The sequence below is a fragment of the Heterodontus francisci genome, chromosome 6 (assembly GCF_036365525.1).
Source record: "Heterodontus francisci isolate sHetFra1 chromosome 6, sHetFra1.hap1, whole genome shotgun sequence".
NCBI classification, from domain to species: domain Eukaryota; kingdom Metazoa; phylum Chordata; class Chondrichthyes; order Heterodontiformes; family Heterodontidae; genus Heterodontus; species Heterodontus francisci.
In genome coordinates this window covers 62,763,003-62,787,715 of record NC_090376.1, presented here as the reverse complement: position 1 = coordinate 62,787,715, position 24,713 = coordinate 62,763,003, and the positions used below count along the sequence as shown (strand labels likewise).

Sequence of the window (24,713 nt, the reverse complement as noted above, 5' to 3'; positions counted from 1 at the left end):
AGAGCTAAATAGTGCAAATAGCCTGGAGGAGTATAGAAAGTGTAGGGGTGAAATTAAAAGGAAATTAGGAAAGTGAAGAGAGGGCATATAAAAATATTGGCAAGGAAGATCAAGGATAACCCAAAGATGTTTTATAAATACATAGGACAGGATTTTACTGAGCTCCTGATATCGGGCTCCATGGCCAGGATGGCCGGAAGATCGTTCCGGCAGTGGCCCGCCATGAAGCCCCACACCAGGAGTGCTGGACCTGATCTTCCTGGCAGCGGCAAGGCTCCATGACGGCCCCCCTACCGCTGGGCAACAGGATCCAGATTAACATATTTAAATTAATGAAATTAATACATTTAAATAAAATCAACAGCGATCCTAGCTTCAGGCCGTGATCTTCCAAGAGGCGGCTGGCACCCATGCACCTTCAGTTTCCCGTCCAGGGAAAACAGGTGCCACCGATGTGGGGAAGGGGGGAACTTATGACTTTTTATACAGTTGTGGGGGGGGAGGGTGGTGGGAAACGGGCTCTAATGCAGGAGAGGATGGGAAGGGGAGACCTCTGCACCTTGATCGGCCTGTGGGGAGGATCAAGTGCTAAAATTAAGTGTTCTGGGGGGAGGGAGTGGTGTGGAAGAGGGCAAATCTTGAATTTAATTATTATGGGAGGGGATGGGGTGATAGATTTATCGGCAGTACATTGTGGGGGCGGGGGGGGGGGTAGTCCTTTAAAAATTCAAATGACCCGCCAGGGCTGGCTATTCTTTAAAAATGGCGCCAGCTCCTGCACACAGGCAGCTGATGCCATTGCCGGCGTCAGACAGCCCACCCCCTCCACATGATTGGGTGTGGGGGTGGGAGCACGCCCCAACCGGCTCATTATCATGGACCGTGAGGAAGATCACAGCAGCATGGCGGCGTGAGGCCCCCACATGTGGGCTGCTATTTTTTTCTCCCGCCGCCGTGGGAGTCTTTCAAACGTCAGTTTATTAGAATCCAGGACCAGTATGTTCCTGTGAGGAAGAAGGATAAGTTTGGCAAGTTTCGGGAACCTTGGATAACGCGGAAAATTGTGAGCCTCGTCAAAAAGAAAAAGGAAGCATTCGTAAGGGCTGGAAGGCTAGGAACAGACGAATCCTTTGAGGAATATAGAGACAGTAGGAAGGAACTTAAGCAAGGAGTCAGGAGGGCTAAAAGGTGTTATGAGAAGTCATTGGCAAACAGGATTAAGGAAAATCCCAAGGCTTTTTATACGAATATAAAGAGCAAGAGGGTAACCAGGGAAAGGGTTGGTTCACTCAAGGACAGAGAAGGGAGTCTATGTGTGGAGCCAGAGGAAATGGGCGAGGTACTAAATGAGTACTTTGCATCAGTATTCACCAAGGAGAAGGACTTGGTGGATGATGAGCCGAGGGAAGGGAGTGTAGATAGTCTCAGTCATCTCATTATCAAAAAGGAGGAGGTGTTGGGTGTCTTGCAAAGCATTAAGGTAGATAAGTCCCCAGGGCCTGATGGGATCTACTCCAGAATACTGAGGGAGGCAAGGGAAAAAATTGCTGGGGCCTTGACAGAAATCTTTGCATCCTCATTGGCTACAGGTGAGGTCCCAGAGGACTGGAGAATAGCCAATGTTGTTCCTTTGTTTAAGAAGGGTAGCAAGGATAATCCAGGAAATTATAGGCCGGTGAGCGTTACGTCAGTGGTACGGAAATTATTAGAGAAGATTCTTCGGGACAGGATTTACTCCCATTTGGAAACAAATGGACTTATTAGCGAGAGGCAGCATGGTTTTGTTAAGGGGAGATCGTGTCTCACTAATTTGATTGAGTTTTTTGAGGAAGTGACAAAGATGATTGATGAAGGAAGGGCAGTGGATGTTATCTATATGGACTTCAGTAAAGCCTTTGACAAGGTCCCTCATGGCAGACTGATACAAAAGGTGAAGTCACATGGGATCAGAGGGGAGCTGGCAAGATGGATACAGAACTGGCTCAGTCACAGAAGACAGAGGGTAGCAGTGGAAGGGTGCTTTTCTGAATGGAGGGATGTGACTAGTGGTGTTCCGCAGGGATCAGTGCTGGGACCTTTACTGTTTGTAGTATATATAAATGATTTGGAGGAAAATGTAGCTGGTCTGATTTGTAAGTTTGCGGACGACACAAAGGTTGGTGGAGTTGCGGACAGTGATAAGGATTGTCAGAGGATACAGCAGGATATAGATCGGTTGGAGACTTGGGCGGAGAAATGGCAGATGGAGTTTAATTCGGACAAATGTGAGGTAATGCATTTTGGAAGGTCTAATGCAGGTATTGACAGGCAGAGAGATCTGGGCGTACAGGTCCACAGGTCACTGAAAGTGGCAACGCAGGTGGATAAGGTAGTCAAGAAGGCATACGGCATGCTTGCCTTCATCGGTCGGGGCATAGAGTATAAAAATAGGCAGACATGCTGCAGCTGTACAGAACTTTAGTTAGGCCACACTTAGAATATTGCGTGCAATTCTGGTCGCCACACTACCAGAAGGATGTGGAGGCTTTGGAGAGGGTACAGAAGAGGTTTACCAGGATGTTGCCTGGTCTGGAGGGCATTAGCTATGAGGAGAGGTTGGATAAACTCGGATTGTTTTCACTGGAACGATGGAGGTGGAGGGGCGACATGATAGAGGTTTACAAAGTTATAAGCGGTATGGACAGAGTGGATAGTCAGAAGCTTTTTCCCCAGGGTGGACGAGTCAGTTACTAGGGGACATAGGTTTAAGGTGAGAGGGGCAAAGTTTAGAGGGAATGTGCGAGGCAAGTTCTTTACACAGAGGGTGGTGAGTGCCTGGAACTTGTTGCCAGGGGAGGTGGTGGAAGCAGGTACCATAGAGACGTTTAAGAGGCATCTTGACAAGTACGTGAATAGGATGGGAATAGAGGGATACGGACCCCAGAAGTGCAGACGGTTTTAAGTTTAGGCAGGCATCAAGATCGGCGCAGGCTTGGAGGGCCGAATGGCCTGTTCCTGTGCTGTACTGTTCTTTGTTGACCTAAGAAATATAAATGAGTATTTTTTAAATGAGAAGCTAGGAACTATCGAGATAAGCAAACAGATTTAGGGTGCAAGTACAGAAATCTACATAGTCTAACAAGCCCATTATTGAGAATCTCAAAGCGCTTTACAACAGATTTTAAAGAGTAGTTATTGTTATTATGTCGAGGAAACACAACGGCCAATTTACATACAGTATGTGAGATAAATTACCAGTACATCTGTTTTTGATGCCAAAATAAAAGCAAAATACTGCGGATACTGGAAATCTGAAACGTTAATTCTGCTCCTCTCTCCACAGGTGCTGTTGGACCTGCGGAGTACTTCAAGAACTTTTTGTTTTTATTTCTGTTTTTGATGCTGCTGGTTGCAAATACTGTTTTCGAGTAAACCTTTTATGAAAAGGAGGAATCTGTGTTACCGGTTTTCTGGGTTGGTATATTAGCAAGAAGCAGATTACATATCTTTCAGTGAAGCCCCTGAAATACTGAGCAGCAATGAGCAATCCTTCCAATGACTCTTGTCAAACATCCTTACTGGACCTTCGCAACAGAATCCAGCACTTCAGCCTCGCGAGATTTGAATGTAGTCTCGCTCCCGTTCTTTATGCGTTTACCTCAGTGACGTCAGCTCGTGATTTACGTAGGGTGTTCCCTGTGAAGTCAGCTCCTGGTCGCTGCTTTGTGACTGTGTGCGGAAGGTGCAAGCGGCTTGTGCGTGTTATTGGGTCGGTTTTGCTCTGCAGCGTCTGAATTGGAGCCGCGGAATAGGCGGTAAAACTTCCTAGTTCAGAACGGAAATAACAGTACAGGACTGGAAACTGGTTTGGCAGGCGAGGCATTTGCCGCGTCTAGTACGCAGCAGGCTGAGGCCGGCGAGCAGGCATGATGCGTAGTAAGGCGGAGGTGGAGAGGTACATTGCTTCGATGCAGGGCGGCATGGCGCTTTCACCCCGCGAGGTGAGTGTTTGAGTGTCTGTCACTGCCGTCCGAATAATTAACCTTGCGGGGCGGGCTAGGAAAGCGTGCAGGTTGTGTTTTTGTGGTGTTAGGCCTTGCCTCTGTCAGGACGCAGCGGTTGTACTTTCAGGACCGGGCTTCATATCTGGAACAGAGAACCAGAGGATTTCTGAACCAGCTGTCGTTTAGCGCTCTAAAGTGGAGGCGGTAGTCCCGTATCATATTTTTGCCAATGCCAGAGCCTGTAAACCGAGCTTTTCCACACTTTCAGTTTGAACCTCGTTGGTTTCGTTTCTTTAAAAAATGTGAATGTCCGAGAACTGATGCGTTATTAAATTGTCGTCTTGTGAACGCTGTGAATTATTTGTGTCTATAGTTAGAATAGTTGGCAGGAAAAAAGACAGAGGCGCAAGGGGAGAGCCAACTGTGCAACAGCCCCAACAAACAAATTTCTCTGCAGCACCTGTGGAAGAGCCTGTCACTCCAGAATTGGCCTTTATAGCCACTCCAGGCGCTGCTTCACAAACCACTGACCACCTCCAGGCGCGTATCCATTGTCTCTCGAGATAAGGAGGCCCAAAAGAAAGAAATAGTTAGAATCATAGAGAGCTCAAGTTGCGTTGTTAATATCTCTACAGCAGTAATAATGTTTCGTACAATTTAATGACATTTGATAAATTAATCTGTTAAACTAGTTTGTTTATGGAAATGAGTTAGGTTCACCGGACTTGTTGCTGGGATGGCGGGACTGTCCTATGAATAGAGATTGGGGAAACTGGGCTTGTATCCTGCAGAGTTTCGAAGAATGAGGTGTGATCTCATTACAATCTACAAACTACTTAAAGGGACGGACAGGGTAGATATAAATAAGATGTTTCCCTGGTTGGGGAGTCTAGAACCAGGAGACAGAATTTCAAAGTAAGGGGGAAGCCACTTAGGACTGAGATGAGGAGGAATTTCTTTACTCAGTGGGTTGTGAATCTTTGGAATTCTCTACCCCAGAGGGCTGTGAAAGCTCAGTCATTAAGTATGTTTAAAGCAGAGATTGACAGATTTCTAAATACTAATGACATAAAGGGATATGGGGAAAGGCCTACTTGGGTCTGCAAATGAGACCCGACCCAGCCCAAGACCTTTCATTTTTTCCCACGCCCGATCTGACCATCAGTTAACCTACCTTCCGTTTTTCACTTTGTTCCTTACCTGCACAAGCTTAAAATAACTGTAGCAAAACCATCTTTAAAGTCCAAAAAGTGAATTAATGTTAAAGTCACTTACCCAAGGTGGTGATAGAACGTGTCCAATCCGGCCCGACCGGAGCCCGAATGCCGGACCCGGAAGTGCGACCTGACCCAAACGTTGTCGGGTTCGGGTCGGGTAGTAGGCCTTTAGTGTGGGGGGAAATGGCATTGAAGTGGATGATCAGCCATGATCATATTGAATGGTGGAGCAGGCTTGATGGGTTGCTCCTATGTTCCTACCTCAGCCGGAATTTTAGGGAATGTTTTTCTTATGTTTGCACTTTATCTGTTTCACACAACTTCCCAACTTTCCTTTTAGAAATCACTCAAAGGATTTTTGTTTGCAAAACTCTACTATGAAGCCAAGGAATATGAACTTGCAAAGAGGTAAACAATGTTCCCACTATTTTATAGTGCTGTCGTTTTTTATTTACATTTATGTATTTATATATTTTGGACAAAACCAAGAAAATGTTTTTCTTGGGTTGTTCTAAAAGCTTTTCAACTTGCACACTGGGAAAATACTAATTACAACAATAAAACATGTTTAGCTTTATTATTGTATGTAATGAAAACACTTAAATGTATTAAATACTTTTCCTTTTTCTATCTGTTTCTATCTAATTAACCTCCAACTTATTTTCCTAACATTGAGTTCAATTGCTAAAAGTAATGTGTAACAGCCATACACACAAATCAGAAGATCTCTGCTAAATGAGCTGATCTTAGCACTGCTTTTGTTACACAACCCCTAATTTGACTTTGACATCCTAGGACTAGTGGGTGGGGGCGGAGTTCAAATGCAATTCCTGCTCCTGATTATTATCTAGTATTGTGTTTGGGATGCCTTTTGTTTGCTTGTTAAAACTTCTAGACACAAACACACACATGAACAGTGGTCACTTGGGAAATTTGGAGAGCATCCATGGAATTGTCTTAGATCAGAAGGGCAGAATATTTCCAAAATTTGGGAATAGGAGCATCTCTGGGAAAATATTACTTATAAACTGCTTGTAATGCCTATTTAAGCAAGTTAAATTGCAAAAAAAAATTGGAATAGTTGTACCATGCATGTAACTGGATGGAATTGCTATGATGCTAAGCTACAGAGCAGCCATGATCTAACTGAATGGCAGAACAGACTTGAGGCTGAATGGCTTACTCATATTCTAGTTAATTGGTTACGAGCTGAGGAGTAAACTTTTGATTTGTGTGTTAAGGTTTGATGTAATTGTTCTAATAGAATTCTTTGCTGTTTGCTGTCATTTGGTTTGCTTATAAAGTGATAAAGGAACAAATGTGCCTTAAATATCCTAATTCTATGTAATGTATTTCATATTAGCTGTGTCCTGGAACAGTTGTTTAATTGATGTTGCTGGTTCATAACAGATTTACATAGCTGATGCTGTTCACAGAATCATTCAGCACAGAATGAGGCCATTTGGTGCTGGCTCTTCGACCTATCCGATTAGACCCACTTCCCTGTTGTCAGCCGTGATTCAGTTAGTGCACTCGTCTATGTCAGAAGGTTGTGGGTTCAAGTCCCCAGATTTGAGTAGAAAAATCAAGGGTGACTCAAGTGTAGTACTAAGGGAGTGCTCCACTGTTGACGGTACTGTCTTTCGGATAAGACGTTAAACTGAGGCCCTGTCAGCCCTTTCAAGTAAATAATCTATGGCACTATCTTGAAGAAGAGCAGGGGAGTTATCCCTGGTGTCCTGGCCAATATTTATCCCTCAATCAACATTACAAAAACTGATTGTCTAGTTATTATCACATTGTTGATCTTGGGAGCTTCCTGTGCCCAAACTGACTGTTGCCTTTCCTTCATTACAACACTTTGGGATGTCCTGTGGTTGTGAAAGGCGCTATAGAAATTCAAGTCAACTTTCTTTTGCTCTTTCCCCAGAGCCCTCCAAATTGTTGTTTTTTCAAGTATGTATTATTCCCGAAGAAGGGTCACTGACCCGAAACGTTAACTCTGCTTCTCTTTCCACAGATGCTGCCAGACCTGCTGAGTGGTTCCAGCATTTCTTGTTTTTATTTCAAATTTTCAGCATCCGCAGTATTTTGCTTTTATATTATATGTATGTGTCCCTGTTGTGACTCCCTCTGATTTAATTTCAGGATTAAACGCCGCTTGCTTGATTAATTAGGAAGTAGAAGTGCTTTCTATGCCCCTGCTGTAATCACTTTAATTTTTTTTTGCAGGCAGATATCAGCATACATAAATGTACAGGAAAGGGATCCAAAAGCACATAAGCTTCTTGGCCAGATCTATGAGTCTGAAGGCAACATTGAAAAAGCCATTGGTTGTTACAAGGTAAGGGCTATGGTACAAATACAGCTTACTTGTTCAGATTGTTGTTTTTACCCAGGTCAGTACATTTTTGTATTACTGTTAGTTGAAGACCTGTTGCTGCAGGTGTTGTAGAATATTCTTAGTAATTGACCCAATAGTGGGCTACACTAAAGGCCTGCTCAGGTCTGCAAATGAAACCCGACCCGAGCCCCGACAGAACAACATCCAACCCGAGCCTGACCCGGCCCGAGTCCTTTCATTTTTTTCCCGCGCCCAACCCAACCACCGGAATGTTCAGTTAACCTAGCTTCCATTTTTCACATTTTAAGCTTGTGCAGATAAGCAACAAAAACTGTAACTGGACTTGCAAGGTTGTTTAAAAAGTACATTACAATTGGAGCCACATACCGGAGATGGTGAGCCGAAGATTTTTACCAGAGAAATTCGTGCTTATTTGGTCACTAGTTAAACAGAAACCCATGGAGTTGTGCCCCAACTGGTTGTCCCACACTGTACCAGTATCTGTATTGCTTAAAATAAACGCAGCATTGCCCGAAGCCTCAGAAAATATCATTATACATTACCTAGGCACCTGATTTACAGGTTGAAGTTTATCCAGTGAGCAGCTGAGATGCAGAGACCAGGAAGGTCCTGAGTGATTATTATAAAATATACATTCCTATATTAAAGAATGTGCTCTACCTTTGACGGAATCGCTTACTGCAGACTAGTGTGGAGTATTTCCCGCCTTGGCGTCCTGGCTGTTACTGGATCATGAGTCCAGGCCTCTGGATTACTAGTCCAGTAATCTCTGAAATATCTCTCCTTGTTTTAATACTTTAATCCGGTAGGTCAAAGAACAGTACAGCACAGGAACAGGCCATTCGGCCCTCCAAGCCTGCGCCGATCTTGATGCCTGTCTAAACTAAAACCTTCTGCACTTCCGGGGACCGTATCCCTCTATTCTCATCCTATTCATGTATTTGTCAAGATGCCTCTTAAACATCACTATCGTACCTGCTTCCACCACCTCCCCCGGCAGCATGTTCCAGGCACTCACCACCCTCTGTGTAAAGAACTTGCCTCGCACATCCCCTCTAAATCCCCTCGCACCTTAAACCTATGCCCCCTAGTAACTGACTCTTCCACCCTGGGAAAAAGCTTCTGACTATCCACTCTGTCCATGCCGCTCATAACTTTGTAAACCTCTATCATGTCGCCCCTCCATCTCCGTCGTTCCAGTGAAAACAATCCAAGTTTATCCAACCTCTCCTCATAGTTAATGCCCTCCAGACCAGACAACATCCTGGTAAACCTCTTCTTTACCCTCTCCAAAGTCTCCATGTCCTTCTGGTAGTGTGGCGACCAGAATTGCACGCAATATTCTAAGTGTGGCCTAACTAAAGTTCTGTACAGCTGCAACATGACTTGCCAATTTTTATACTCTATGCCCCAACCGATGAAGGCAAGCATGCCGTATGCCTTCTTGACTACCTTATCCACCTGTGTTGCCACTTTCAGTGATGTGTGGACCTGTATGCCCAGATCTCTCTGCCTGTCAATACTCCTAAGGGTTCTGCCATTTACTGTATACCTCCCACCTGCATTAGACCTTCCAAAATGCATTACCTCACATTTGTCTGGATTAAACTCCATCTGCCATTTCTCCGCCCAAGTCTCCAACCGATCTATATCCTGCTGTATCCTCTGATAATCCTCATCACTATCCGCAACTCCATCAACCTTTGTGTCGTCCGCAAACTTACTAATCAGACCAGCTACATTTTCCTCCAAATCATTTATATATACTACAAACAGCAACGGTCTTAGCACTGATCCCTGTGGAACACCACTAGTCACATCCCTCCATTCAGAAAAACACCCATCCACTGTTACCCTCTGTCTTCTGTGACTGAGCCAGTTCTGTATCCATCTTGCCAGCTCACCTCTGATCCCATGTGACTTCACCTTTTACACTAGTCTGCCATGCGGGACCTTGTCAAAGGCTTTACTAAAGTCTATATAGATAACATCCACCGCCCTTCCCTCATCAATCATCTTTGTCACTTCCTCAAAAAACTCAATCAAATTAGTAAGACACGACCTCCCCTTCACAAAACCATGCTGTCTCTCGCTAATATGTTTGTTTGTTTCCAAATGGGAGTAAATCCTGTCCCGAATAATCCTCTCTAATAATTTCCGTACCACTGACGTAAGGCTCACCGGCCTATAATTTCCTGGATTATCCTTACCACCCTTCTTAAACAAAGGAACAACATTGGCTATTCTCCAGTCCTCTGGGACCTCACCTGTAGCCAATGAGGATGCCAAGATTTCTGTCAAGGCCCCAGCAATTTCTTCCCTTGCCTCCCTCAGTATTCTGGGGTAGATCCCATCAGGCCCTGGGGACTTATCTACCTTAATGCTTTGCAGGACACCCAACACCACCTCCTTTTTGATAATGAGATGACTGAGACTATCTACACCCCCTTCCCTCGGCTCATCATCCACCAAGTCCGTCTCCTTGGTGAATACGGATGCAAAGTACTCATTTAGCCATTTCCTCTGGCTCCACGCATAGATTCCCATCTCTGTCCTTGAGTGGGCCAACCCTTTCCCTGGTTACCCTCTTGCTCTTTATATATGTATAAAAAGCCTTGGGATTTTCCTTAATCCTGTTTGCCAATGACTTTTCATGACTCCTTTTAGCCCTCCTAACTCCTTGCTTAAGTTCCTTCCTACTGTCTTTATATTCCTCAAGTGCTTCATCTGTTCCTAGCCTTCCAGCCCTTACAAATGCTTCCTTTTTCTTTTTGACTAGGCTCACAATATCCTGTGTTATCCAAGCTTCCCGAAACTTGCCAAACTTGTCTTTCTTCCTCACAGGAACATGCTGGTCCTGGATTATACATTCAAAAGTATTAACTGATATAAGACTGCTTCGTATTTAGTAGTGTCACATGAATTAAATTAAAATATATTCAGAATTATATATCAACTATTAAGTACTAATGCCCAGCTTTGTATATAAAAAATGGCTATTAATTTCATTAATTATCCATAAACACAGGCCACATTAAATTAAAAGTGATTTATCAGGTCTGACAAATATATTCCAAATTCAGAGCATAATTCGTTGTCTTTCCCCTTTAAATCTCTTAATTTACCTTGCATCCTCCTTCATTTTACATTCTTTATTCAATACAATATGTTTTGAGGCAGGCACGAGAAGACTTGCCAACCCCGAAAGGGGTGTAGTCAATTCATTGGAAAACTGTGCAATTCAAGAAAAGGGCCAAGTTCCTATTAATGCAGATTGAAGCTGTTAAACTGCTTTTGTCGCCAAGAATACAAAGTGCGAAGGAAAACCAAGCGATAAACCAAAACACACACAGGTTAAATTTTGTGTCAATGAAAAATAGAACGCATTAAAAACATATTATTGCATAACAGTGCAGCAACTGATTACATTGCCATTTTAATCTTCATGAAATATTTACAAAGACCTTCAGCAGCCCAAGAATCAGGAAAGGGCTAACCGGATAGTTATGAGGCTGAGTTCTGCTACAATGTACGCAAGTACCGTTTATTGTTTATTGCGCAGTATATTGAAATACCAAGCAGAGTAGGAAGCACACTTCAAAAGATCTGCGGTTTCCAGTGTTTCACTAATGCAATTGTAATGCAAGGCTGTTAGTGTTAGAGTGTCCCCGACCCAGCCCAGCCCGAATGCTGGACACGGAAGAGCGACCTGACCCGGCCCCGACACATTTTGTCGGGTCCCGTTGGGTTCGGGTAGGGTAGCCATGCTCTGTACTGTATTTTAAGAAAGAATTCTACAGTGCTTGTAGCCATAAAATTTGGCAATAGGCACTAGTAAAACATTCCAAGGTTGAGTAACTTTGGCTACAGCAAATCATGCATGCCATCCGTTCTGTACCATCAACCATTACCATTGCAGTGTTTCAGTGCAGTTAATAGTACAAGCTTCATGCTTTTAGATGACAAAGTGCCAACAGAGATCAAATTACAAAAATGATGTTCCGGATAACACAGCCACCTTGGTGCATGCAATGTAGCAGTTCTGGTTAAGACAAATTTCAATAAGACTCTTATTCCATGTGAGAATGCCAGCAGACATTCCTTTCCACAGATTTTAAAAACAAATTAGCCATAAGAAGATAAATAGCAGGAGTAGGCTATTTGGCCCCTCAAACCTGCTCTGCCATTCAATAAGATCATGGCTGATCTGATTGCAGCCTGAATCCACTTTCCGGCCTGAATCCACTTTCCTGCCTGCCCCCCCTTAACTTGTGTTTATATAGCGCCTTTAACCTAATAAAATGTCCCAAGGTGCTTCATAAGAGCATTCTTACACAAAATATAACACCGAGCCATCTTGTTACAAAAGTAAAATACTGCAGGTGCTGGAAATCTGAAATAAAACTGTAAATGTTGGAAAGAGTCAACAGGTCAGGCACTTGTTGCTGCAGGTGTTGTAGACTGTTCTTCATAATTGACCCAATAGTGGGCTACACTAAAGGCCTGCTCGGATCTGCAAATGAAATCCAACCCGAGCCCGACAGAACCACATCAGATCAGACCTGACCCGGCCCGAACCCTTTCATTTTTTCCCGCAATCGACCTATCTTCTGTTTTTCACTTTTTAAGCTTGTGCAGATAAGCAACAAAAATTGTAACTGGACTTGAAAGGTTGTTTAAAAAGTACATTAAAATTGGAGTCACGTACTGGAGATGGTGAGCAGGTTTGAGGGGCCAAATAGCCTACTCCTGTTTATGTTCTTATGTCTGATTTGTTTTTAAAATCTATGGAAAGGAATGTCTGCCGGCATTCTACGTGGCATTATATGGAATGAGTTTTTTTGAAATTTGTCTGTTGAGAGAGAAACAGTTAACATTTCAGTCTGTGGCCTTTCATTAGAATTGGAAAAAGTTAGAAATGTAATAAGTTTTGAGCAAGTGAATAGGGGGAGTGGGGAAAAAGAATAAAAGGGAAGGTCTGTTTTAGGGTGGAGAGCAGGAGACATTACATGACCAAGGACCAAAGGGAGTTGGAATGGGACAAGTTTTAAAAAAACAAAAACAAAAGATGTGCCTAGAATGCCGGGATCATCAACCGCTTTCGGATGACAGCAACCTTATTTTTATATAGCACCTTTAATGTAATAAAATATCCAAAGGTGCTTCACATGAGTATTATAAAACTAAATATGGCACTGGGTCACATAAAGAAATATTAGGTCAGACGACTAAAAGCATGGTCAGAGATCTGTTTTAAGGAATGTCTTAAAGGAGGAAAGCGAGATAGAGACTGAGAGGTTTAGGGAGGAAATTCCAGAGTAAAGGCCCCAGGCAGCTGAAGGCATGAACACCATTGGTATGCGATTAAAATCAGGGATGCTCAAGAGTCAAGAATTAGATGAGTACAGCTATCCTGGAGGCTTGTGGGGCTGGAGGAGTTTAGAGATAGGGAGAGGTGAAGCCATAGAGAAATTTTAAAATCAAGGCTTTGCTTGACCAGGAGCCAGTGTAGGTCAGCGAGCAAGGGGGTGATAGGTGAACGGGACCTGGTGCAAATAAGAACATGGGCAGCAGAGTTTTGGATGTCCTCAAATTTACAGAGGGTAGTTGGTGAGGTCAGCTGGGAGTGCATTGAAATCGTCAAGTCTGGAGGTAAGAGGCATGAGTAAGGGTTTCAGCACCAGATGTGCTGAGGCAGGGATGAAGTTGGGCAATGTTAGAGGTGGAAATAGGTAGTCTTAGTGATGGCGCGAATATGTGATTGGAAGCTCATCTTGGTGTCATTTGAAAGGAAAAGAAAAAAATGAAATGAGAGAAAAAAACAAACCAGTAAAGAAGAAGGAAACAAAATGGTTATGGTCTAAAGTTGTTGGACAGTGTTGAGACCAAAAGGCTATGTTCAAAGTTGAGGTACTGTTCCTGGAGCTTGCGTTGAATGTCATTGGAACACTTGTTATGACCGAGGTGGGAGTAATGCACTGTCAATTCAGGCCCACTACTCCACAGGTCACAGCATTTATTAAAGTTTCCCAGCTACCAGAAATTAGCCAAATTAAACATTTTATTAACCCCCAGAATAAAACACACCAAACCCGATATCTTTAAACAACAACAAACTAGCTATTTATTAATAAACTAAATCTTAAACAATGCTGAGATAAATCTATGTCTGAAACGACTTTATAACTTCTTATTCCTCCTAACCCTCATGCTCACACACATACATTCAAAAACCAACGGTTATCCGGTTCTAAAATTATTTAAAATTAGAGCTGTTTCTTAGGAATAATAAAACAACTGAATTCTAAGTCCTGGTTGATTTCTTTCCCGGATCAGTGAGGTGTCCCAGATTCGAATAGTCAAATGCCATTCGTTTGAGGTCTCCAGGCGAGTTGAACATTGTAATGGATAGACATTCAAGGCACTTTGGCTGCAGTAGGTGTCACACTGATGTTTCAACAAGGAGTATAACATCAGGTTTATTTAGATTTTGAATTAGAATTCTATCAGTAGAACCTTTACTGAGTTGCCAGAACTCTCAGAAACACGAGACAACAGAAAGTCGCTGTTGAGGCAGTGACGACTTAGGGACGGGAGTATAAAGGAATTTGCTACCTCCACTAATGCAAAGATTCCTTTCCGGGGTTGTTTCCTCTTTAGGTGAAACACAGCCTGTAGGCCAGTGTAGATTTTCTGCTGAGAGAGATACAAATCCTTCCTTCAGGGAGAGCATGCTTCGTTGGTCTGCCATATCAAACCAATTCTAGCCAGTCTTTATACACAGTCAAACTGATACAATACAGCATCTCTTGCTGTTGTTTAGGAACAGGCTGGTAGCTCGCCCACACTGTTCCCAGAGAATATTAAAACTTCTTTCAGTCTTAAAGGCACGCAGACCCCCCTCCCCTTAGTTTTAAAAAGGGAGAAAAAAAACACTTCCATGATACACTGCAGGAGGCAGAGGACAGAAAGGTGTGGGAGCAAGATGGAGAATTAAAATGGAAACTCAGGATCATGCTTGCGGACTAAACAGAGATGTTCCGCAAAGCAGTCACCCACCCAGCTGTGATGACAGTTTAAAAATTGGCAAATTAATACCTCGAACAAAAGTAATAAGTTCAATCCATGGTTTATGATTGTGAAAACTGATCAAGGATTTGGTGTAGTAACGTCTTGTACCACTCCTCCTCTTGGCATTTCTTGGCGGACGATTTTAGGAAGGTTGTACTCATTAGTTGCAGGCCTGTTGATGGCTAGTCAGGCCTATCCGTGACTGGCAGATTCTCCCACAGTGGGTGCAAGTGAAGGTGTAGTCGCTGCTGGAGACAATTAGATCTATCCTTCTCCTCCTATTCTCTTTCATGCTGGTGCTTCGCTCAGTCTCAAAGTTGTCTGAAGCACTCCCAATGTAGCGTCTTCAGGCATCACGATCTATGGCCTGCGCTTCCCACTGGCAATGGTCGATGTGGCACACAGAGAGGGACTTCTTCAGGCCCCTCTGATCAGTTTACCAGTGGTCAGCTCTCCATACAACACGATCTTGAGCAGACAACTGTCGTCCATCTGGGCAACACTTGACCAACACAGTTGGCATCGATGCTGGTAATGTTGGCTGTTTCCAGGACTTCAGTGTTTGTGATGCGGTCCTGCCAGCGGATCGTGAGGAGGCAACACTGATGGAAGCATTCTAGAAGGCGTACATTTACGGCGGTATAGGACCTATGACTCAGTGCCAAACAGAAGGCTGATGAGGACTATAGCTTGCACACTTTGAGTTTGGTCTGTGTTCTGAGGTTGTGGTTGCTCCACACTTGTTTGTAGCCAAAAGTACTGTTTACTTTTAAAAGCCTATTGTCCACTTCCTTGTCTATGGTGGCATCAAACAAGATGATGCTTCCCAAATAGGTAAATTGCTTGACGGCATTCAGCTCGGTTCCCTCGATGACCATGCCTGGTCATCTATATTCTATATCTATATTTGCAGGACTTCAGTTTTCTTTAAATTGATTTTTAGTCCGAAGATTTGTGCTGCCTCGGAAAAATGTGTTGTATGTTGCAGGTCTAACTGACTATGGGCCACGAGAGTGCAGTCATCAGCGAAAAGAAGTTCATGGATGAGTTTTTCTTGTGTCTTTGCGTGAGCCTGAAGACGCTTAAGGTTGAAAAGGCCTCCATCAGTCCGCAAGCTTACGTAAACTCTCTCTTAAGGTATTCAGTTGCCTGCTGCAGCAGCATGCCGAAAAGAATGGTGAATAAGATCAGGGCCAGTACAACCCTGCTTCACGCCATTGGCGATTCGGAAGGGACTCGAGAGGTCGCTGTTTTTGCTTGACTTGTCTGTACTGATTTTCATGTGACCTGCTCACATGGCCAGGAACCTGGGTGGGCATCCAAGTTTTTCCAAGGATTTTCCAAAGTCCATCTCTGCACACAGTGTTGAATGCCTTGGTGAGGTCTACGAAAGTGACGTACAGGTCTTTGTTTTGCTCACAACACTTTTCTTATTGTCTAAGTGCAAATATCATGTCTGTGGTGCCTCTGTTTGCTCTGAAACTGCACTGGCTCTCTGGGAGGCTTTCTTTTGCAATGGTAGGCACAAGCCTGAAGAGGTGGTAGAGGCAGGAACCCTCAACGTTCAAGAAGTATTTTAGATGAGTACTTGAAACGCCACAGCATACAAGGCTACGGGCCAAGTGCTGGAAAATGGGATTAGAGTAGTTAGGTGCTTGATGGCTGGCACAGACACAATTGGCCGAAGGGCCTGTTTCTGTGCTGTATAACTCTATGACTAAGTATTCTAGCCAGGATCTTCCCAGCAATAGAAAGGAGGATCATCCCACCATAGTTGGAGCAGTCTGATTTTTCTCCTTTTGGTTTTTGTACAAGGTGATAATAACGGCATCATAAAGATCCCATGGAATCTTGCCCTGTTCCCAGTAGGTCGTGAAAAACTCGAGCTTGCTGTGTAGGGCAGGGCCACCATGCTTCAAGGCGGTGGAATTCCATCGACTCCGGGGGCTTTGTTGCTCTTCTAGTTAATGGCAGTCACAGTTTCTTTCAGAGTTAGGCTCTCATCCAGTTCTTCTTTGATGCTGTTGTTGGATGCGATTGATGGCAGTGTCATGCACTGTGCACTTCGCGCTAAAGAGAGTTTCAAAGTGCTCCGACCGGCGATCCAGGACTGACTACTTGTCGGTGTGTAGGGTCTTGCCATCAGCGCTCCTGAAGGGGTTTTGGGTTTGATGTGCTGGTCCATAGATTTTAGTGCTTCATAGAAACTACTTATGTCACCAGTATCCGTGTACAGTTGAGTTTCCAGAAGTGCGATCCACCAGTCATTTTGGATGTTCCGTAGTTTACATTAAAGGCTGCTGCATGCTTGACTTTATGCTGTCTTTTTCTCTTGGCTGGCCAGGTGAGCCTGATGAGCTGACCTTTTTATTGTTAGCAGACCTTGAATTTCCTTGTCATTTTCATCAAACCAGTCCCTATTCTTCTTGGTGCTGGCTCCGATAACCTCATGGGAAGTATCCAGTATTGCAGTTTTGATGTGTTCCCAGAGTTCTTCTGGAGTGGAATCAGCAAAGAGATCAGGGTGTTCCAGTTTAGTCTGTAAGGTTGCTTGATATCTATCTCTGCAAGATGAGGTTTACAGGTTGCTAATTCGAAATTTCTTTGGGTTGTCTCTAGGCCTGTTCTTGGGCTTAGGCTTGAAATGGAAGTTCAGCTTTTAGCGAACGAGCTAGTGGGCTGTATGACAGTCAGCGCTGGGCATGACTCCAGTATGCAGGTATTTTCAGTCAGCTGCATCCTATTTGTAAGATGGACTGGAATTACTGGTCCTCATCAACACCCAGCGGCACACCGTCTCAGCTGACGGGCCAAATGTAGTGAGGGGAAAATGAACATAACGCCACCTGGGCGGATGTCTTTCTTGATAAAGATAACAGCCAGGGCTGAAAGATTCCAGGTGGCTCAAGTGACCATGTTCTGGACCAAAGGCATGCCGCACCACATTGCGTGGACTATGGTTGTTGGTCTACCAGCTATGGATAACATAGCAAGGGAAGATGGATCCTTTCAAGCCTTGGTCGGCAACCCACCTAGGGGAGGGAAACTCTGAATCCAAACCTGTGGCTTGGAGACCTCGCTGCTGCTGTCCTAGTTAGCTGGGCCACGACAGATGAGCTCCAGGCTTAAAGGGTGGGGTCAGTTAGCACAAACTGTACTCTACCTTAAAGCACCAATGCGCAGGCAGGAAGGAAATCCACCCCAACTATAACTCGACAAGTAAGTCCTGTAGCGAAGGGGAAGAGGCGAAAACGGCAGGTGCAAGATGGCACTGGCAGCCGCAGTTCCAATCCTGCATGCAGGCAGCTCAGGATATTGCTCGTTTTTATGATGACCTAGGTGACAACATCACCTAGTAGCACCCTAAGCAAGCCAACCAGCCTTTTTGAAGGACAGTACTGCTTGCTCCTGAATTGGAGAGGGGCCAAAAAAAGGTGGCCTAAACACATGTTCGTCTCCCCACCACCCAGTTGACTTGCCATGATCAATGGGCATCTCTTAATGCAGCCAAACTGCAATAGAGAAGAAAATGCAAACTCCTAATCTCACTTCAAAAGGTGGGAAAAGAAGAAAAGTTCTGAAACTCGCCTGCTGTAATGTGAGAACAATGCTCGACTCTGGTGGGACAATAGCCGCCCCCAACGATGTTCGGCCCTGGTGGCGCATGAGCTAGCCAGACTAGGTATTGATATAGCAGCCCTGAGTGAGGTCTGCTTGTCGGACCAAGGCAGCCTGACAACACAACGCTGGCTACATCCTCTATTGGTCAGACAGACCTCAAGGTGAAAAATGCCTCTTTGGTGTTGGCTTCATATTGCGACAAAACTTTCAAGCCTGCCAATCGACCATTCCGAATGCGTCATGTCCCTGCGTCTCCCCCTCCAAGACCAGCAGCATGCAACTCTCATCAGCATTTATGCTCCAACCCCGAAGGCTAACCCAGCTGACAAAGATAAGTTCTACACTGATCTCCGTGAACTGATCCAGAATGCCCCTCCCAAGGACAAAATTTTTGTCCTTGGCGATTTCAATGCCAGAATGGGCTGTGACAGTCTTGCATGGAAGGGAGTGCTTGGAAACCATGGAGTTGGTAACTGATGAAAATGGGCATTTACTCTTGAAACTCTATGCAGAAGAACTCTAAACACTGGCACCTGATAGATTACATCTTGGTGTGCCAGTATGACTTAAACGATGTGCTTGTACCACTCAAATATATTATAAACTGCATAATATACTTTTTGCCTTTTTTAATAAAAAACCTTTTTGGATCCCTTTTCATGTTTTACTCAGTTTATTCACATTTGTAGTGTGTCAAGGCCATTTTATACCTTAAGATAGTCTGGCTAGCATTTTCTTTTTGGTTAAAAAATTCTCTTCCATGCTATTATTTAACAGTACATAATTGTTAGCTTTTTCTTTCCATTTGTTCCATATCCCTTCTCTTCTGAAGGTGGTGACTCCTTCGGGGTATAGTTCAACTGGTCCCAGTTACCCTTTTGTGTTCCTCAATTAATTATTGATGTGAATATTGGCGGGTGTCCAACTGTGAAAGAGCATTGCAATCAAGTGCATGAACTACAAAAGACCTAAGATATTACTATCTTTTTTGAATCTCCGAATCGTTACAGTGCAGAAGGAGACCATTTGGCCCATCGTGTCTGCACCGGCTCTCCTACTGAGCACTTCACCTTGTGGCCCCCCCCTACACCACCCCCTGATCTTCTCCCCGTAACCTTGTACATTCTTCCTGTTCATATAACTGTCTAATTCCCTTTTGAATGCTTCAGTTGAAACTGCCTCCACTGAAATCTCAGGCAATGCATTCCAGATCTTAACCACTCACTGCGTGAAAAAGTTTATCCTCATGTTGCTTTTGCTTCTTTTACCAATTACTTTAAATCTGTGCCTTCTCGTTCTTTCACGTGTGGGAACGGTTTCTCCCTATCTACATACATGCATACAAGTTAGGAGCAGGAGTAGGCCATTTGGCCCCTCGAACCTGCTCTGCCATTCAACAAGTTCATGGCTGATCTGATCGTAACCTCAACTTCACATTCCTGCCTACCCCTGATAACCTTTTACCCCCTTGCTTAGCAAGAATCTATCTACCTCTGTTTTAAAAATATTCAAAAACTCTGCTCCCACCGCCTTTTTGAGGAAGAGAGTTCCAAAGACTCACGACCCTCAGAGAAAAAATTTCTCCTCATCTTGGTCTTAATGGGCGACCCCTTATTTTTGGACAGTGACCCCAGTTCTAGATTCTCCCACAAAAGGAAGCATCCTTTCCAGATCCAGCCTGCCAAGACCCCTCAGAATCTTGTATATTTCAATCAAGTCGCTTCTTACTCTTCTAGACTCGAGCGGATACAAACCTAGCCTGTCCAACCTTTCCTCATAAGACAACCTGCCCATTCCAAGTATGAGTCTAGTAAATCTTTTCTGATCTGCTTTTGTCCAGACCCCTCGTGATTTTGCATACCTCTATCAAATCTCCTCTCAGTCCTTCTCCAAGGCAAACAGTCCCAATTTCTCCAATCTGTCTTCATAACTGAAGTTCCTCATCCCTGGAATCATTCTCCTGAATCTTTTCTTCACCCTCTCTATCACCTTCACATCCTTTCTAACGTGCGGCACCCATAACTGGGCACAGTATTCCAGCTGAGGTCGAACTGGTGTTTTATACAAGTTCGATATAATCTCCTTGCTCTTGTACTCTATGCCCCTATTAATAAAGCCCAGGATGCTGTATACTTTATTAACCCCACTCTCAACCTGTCCTGCCACCTTCAATGACTTATGCAGATATACACCCAGATCCCTCTGCTGCTGCACCCCCTTTAGAATTGTACACTTTCTATTGTCTTTCCATGTTTTTCCTACTGAAATTATCACTTCGCATTTCTCTGCATTGAACTTCATCTGCCACCTATCTGCCCATTCCACCAATCTATGTCCTTTTGAAGTTCTACACTATCCTCCTCACAGTTTACAATGCTTCCAAGTTTTGTATTATCTGCAAACTTTGATGATGTGCCCTGTACACTAAGGTCTAGGTCATTAATATATATCAGGAAAAGCAAGGGTCCTAACACTGACCCCTGGGGAACTCCACTACCAACCTCCTTCCAGCCCAAAAAACATCCATTAACCACTACTCTTTGTTTCCTGTCACTCGGCCAATTCTGTATCCGTGTTGCTACTGTCCCGTTTATTCCATGCTGGCTTTCTTTAATTAACCTTCATTTGTCCATGTGACTATTAATTTTGTTCCAAATTATTTTTTTCTAGAATTTTCCCCACCACCGAAAGTTAAGCAGACTGGCCTGTGGTTGCTGGGCTTATCTTTACATCCTTTTTCAAGCAAGGGTGTATAATTTTTAATTCTCCAGTCCTCTGATGCCACCCCAGAGTTTAAGGAAGACAGAAAAATTATGGCCAGTGCCTCTGCAGTTTCCTTGGATGCATCTCATCTGGTCCTGGTGCCATATCCACTTTTAAGTACAGACAGCCTATCCAATAGGACTTACTTATCAATTTTAAACCCTTCTAGTGTCTGCATTACCCCCTCTTTCACCATTGCCTGGGTTGCATCTTCTTCCTTAGTAAAGACAGATGTAAAGTGTTCATTTAATACCTCAGTTATGCCCTCTGCCTCCATGCGCAAATCCCCTTTTTGGTCCCTAATCGGCCCAACTCCTCCTTTTACCACCTTTTTGCTATTTATATTTCATAGAAAACTTTCGCATTCCCTTTTGTATTAACTGCCAGTCTCTTTTCATACTCTCTCTCTGCTTCTCTTATTTGCCTTTTCCTTCCCCTTTGAATTTCCTATATTCAGCCTGGTTCTCAATAGCATTTTCTACCAGGCATCTGTCATTAGCACACCTTTTTCTTCTTTATCTTAATCTCTATCTCTTTTGTCATCCAGGGAGCTCTGGATTTGTTTATCTTTCCCTTCGAGGGAACATACCTTGACTGTGCCCAAACTATCTCCTCTTTGAAGGTAGCCCATTATTCAGCTACCACTTTTCCTGCCAACCTTTGACTCCAATTTATTCATCCCAGATCTGTTCTTGCCATATCTAATGCTTACTTAAACTCTCTCGATTTCAAACTGTCATCGGTTCCACTATGAGCGACGACATGTGGCTGCTCTCCCTATCGCATTCAATAATGTCCTTCATCCTGACACCAGGAAGGTAATACCATTTGGAACTCCTGGTTATGACCGCACGAAAGACTATTCTCCTTGCCCTACTCTGGGCTGACATCTGTTTGCAGCGCTTTTGATACGTAGAGAATATGAAATATGTTTTAAAGATGAATTTCCTGTAAAATGTCACTAAGGTTGCTTCCTGCTTGATTCTTAGCGCGTTGTGGAGCTGAACCCAGTCCAGAAGGACGTTATCCTGAAAGTGGCTGATTTGCTGTATAATAATGGAAACCTGATTGATGGACGAGCTGAGTACTGGGTGGAAAAGGCAGCCAAACATTTTCCTGGTAATGGAATCGTTTACAAATTGAAGGTAAGCTAAAACTTTGTTGTTGAATTTTAAAAAGTGAATCAAAACTTGGGCTCTGATTCATGACACCAAGACATTATTTAAAAATTCAGTGGTTTTTGCCAATTACATTCTCATGGCATTTGCTGTTGATTAGCTGCAGTAATGAGGTGCTAGGTTATCAGTATCCAGCAAATTTAAAAGTTTTTTTGAATCTTCTAAGAAGCTCTGACAGCCTCGAATTTCATGCACTGATTAAAATCTTGCATTTTATAGTCTTTAATTTTCTTCAGGAAAGAGGGTTGAGAGTATTACAGAAATGTAATTCTCCGGTACATTTAAATTCTAACTAACTTGGACTTGTGACCAATATTGTACTCTTTTCTTTTCAATTAGCTATCTGTTTCAAGCATTCCATCATCTTTCTGTCTCCTTTTTTTTCCAAAAGGAGAAGCTGTTGAGCACAAAGGGACAATTAGACCATTCTCAACTGTTTGACCTTATTCAGTCAGAATTACGTTCTCGGCCTGATGATCCATATGCTAATATTCGCTTGGTGGAATTCTACTGCTCTATTGGGAAACTTGACGAAGCTGTGAATTTCTGCATTAGTACAGAAAAGAGAAGAACCCTTTGCAAAAGTCTAGAATGGTACACCTGCATGGTACAAACATTGAAGGTGTGTAATAGTGTTATTTTTGACATTCTTCCTGCAACACGACTGTTTTTTTTTAAAAAAGCTATAGAACCAGCTATATAAAAGTCAACACTTTATTTTCTTTCTGCTAATCATGTTTGCTTAATGTCAAATTGGTCTAAAAGTTTGTATTCTAGCATCTGAAATCTTTTTTTAAAGTTATGTTTCTCTACATAGAAAAGTAGTTCCAAAATATCTAACTCAATGCAAATTCTTTCAAGGAACTTATATTTTAAGCAGTTTTCCATTAGAAAGTATGTAATCCAGGAAAGAAGCAAGAAAAAAAGATTAGCTCTTTTTTTTTACTCTGCTCCATCTCATTTTGGTGGAGTGTAAGGGAGTGTTATCTGTTCTTAGAATAGCTTAAACTGCAGAATACTATAAGGCGTTCAAACATTCTTTGGTAAATGTCTTTGTGTAATTCATTTTTTTTGTATTGCTCTGCAGAAAAATCTTGGTTCATCAAATGTCTCTGCAGCTGACAAAAGCAGGCAGAGATCCATGCAGAAGGAGTTGCTCCTGGCTTCCTCTAATCTTGTGTTCCTGACATTGTCAACCAGAGATGTCCGAGATGCTGTAAATGCTCTAATGAGGTAAACTTTTGTATGTTCTAATTTTTTTTGTTCTGCTAATTATATTGACTTATGCTGGGCTTTGATTTCAGGTGCATCCTTCCATGTTGCCTCTCCATTTCACCAATGATTATTACTATGTGAGACCAGGTGACTAGTGTCTGTAGCCTTTGACTGGATCACCACCTGGTCATGCCAGATGTTCTCATTGAACAGGGATTACTGTATAGAAGTCATGGGTAGAAGCCTAAGCCTGGTTTTCTGTTCCCAGGGACACAGACAGGTTAACAACTCTATTGCCTTGCTGAACATAAATGGTACCAGGGTATTTCAAAGTGGGGATGATTAGACACTGAACAGGAATCGGGAGATTTAGGGGTGGTCATCAAAGGCATAGTCAGAGTTGCATTTAGGGGAGACTTTTGGGAAAGCGTCGATGTGGCAAGGCAGCTAGTTTTTAAAACTTCAGATTGCATGTATATAATGGGCAAATACCATGTTTTGGAGGGAGGGGCATGCACAGTACCCCAGACTAAAGAGTAGAGGGTGAGCCTGGATGGATGTAAAGGAGATTCCGATGGTAGGGATGAAGACATGGAGGGCTTTAAGTCAGGGCAAGGATGTGCTGGAGGACATTGAGAACTGAGGTGATGCGTGAACAGGACTTAAGGGGTAGGATGCAAGGTGGTAGAGCTCTAGATGAGCTACAGTTTGAGAGATTAACAAGGATGACATTGGAAAAGTCAAGTCTGGATAAGTGTCTTGGCTGAAAGGAGGGTACGGCTGCAAGGTAAAAATAGATGGTCTAGTTGCTAGATTGGATGTGGACTTGGAAGCGCCATACTGGGTTGAGCATTGGAAATAGTTAAATCTAATTTGGGTGAAGGTTGCAATTGGACTGAGCAGAATTTTGGGAGCATATTAGATAAAGATGGCTTTGGTTTTACTGATTTGGTAAGTTCTTGCTTCTCCCTGACTTAATGTCAAGCAGTCTGACAGCCAAACCCAAAATTGATCTCCACAAATTCCATCAATCTTAGTTACTCATCTCTGGTACTTGGATCATTTTCAGTCTCATGCTAGTGAGTAGTTTATTGGCCCCTAACAGTTATACTGTTGGACAGAGCATTAAGCAAGAAATAATTTGAGCTGGTAACGAAGGCAGTGTAATAATTTCATATAGACTGGACAAATCAAATTGGCAAAGGTGGTTGGAAGATGAGTTTGTCGAATGCTTTTGCGACAGTTTTCGAGAACAGTACATTATGGAACCAATTAGGGGTAAAGCTGCTTTGTATCTAGT

The 24,713-nt window shown here is 43.3% G+C and overlaps 1 protein-coding gene across 4 annotated transcripts in view; it reads left to right on the top strand.

Moving 5' to 3' along the window:
- Positions 1–3,681: 3,681 nt before the first annotated feature.
- Positions 3,682–24,713, top strand: part of ranbp2 (RAN binding protein 2) — a 108,749-nt gene continuing 87,717 nt past the window's right edge. For all 4 annotated transcript variants that reach the window (XM_068033793.1, XM_068033792.1, XM_068033791.1 and 1 more), the window contains exons 1-6: positions 3,682–3,980; positions 5,541–5,608; positions 7,433–7,544; positions 22,010–22,165; positions 22,590–22,820; positions 23,286–23,431. In XM_068033793.1, the coding sequence (XP_067889894.1) occupies positions 3,906–3,980; positions 5,541–5,608; positions 7,433–7,544; positions 22,010–22,165; positions 22,590–22,820; positions 23,286–23,431 (788 nt within the window). In that variant the 5' untranslated portion in view covers positions 3,682–3,905. The remainder of the gene's footprint in view (positions 3,981–5,540; positions 5,609–7,432; positions 7,545–22,009; positions 22,166–22,589; positions 22,821–23,285; positions 23,432–24,713) is intronic.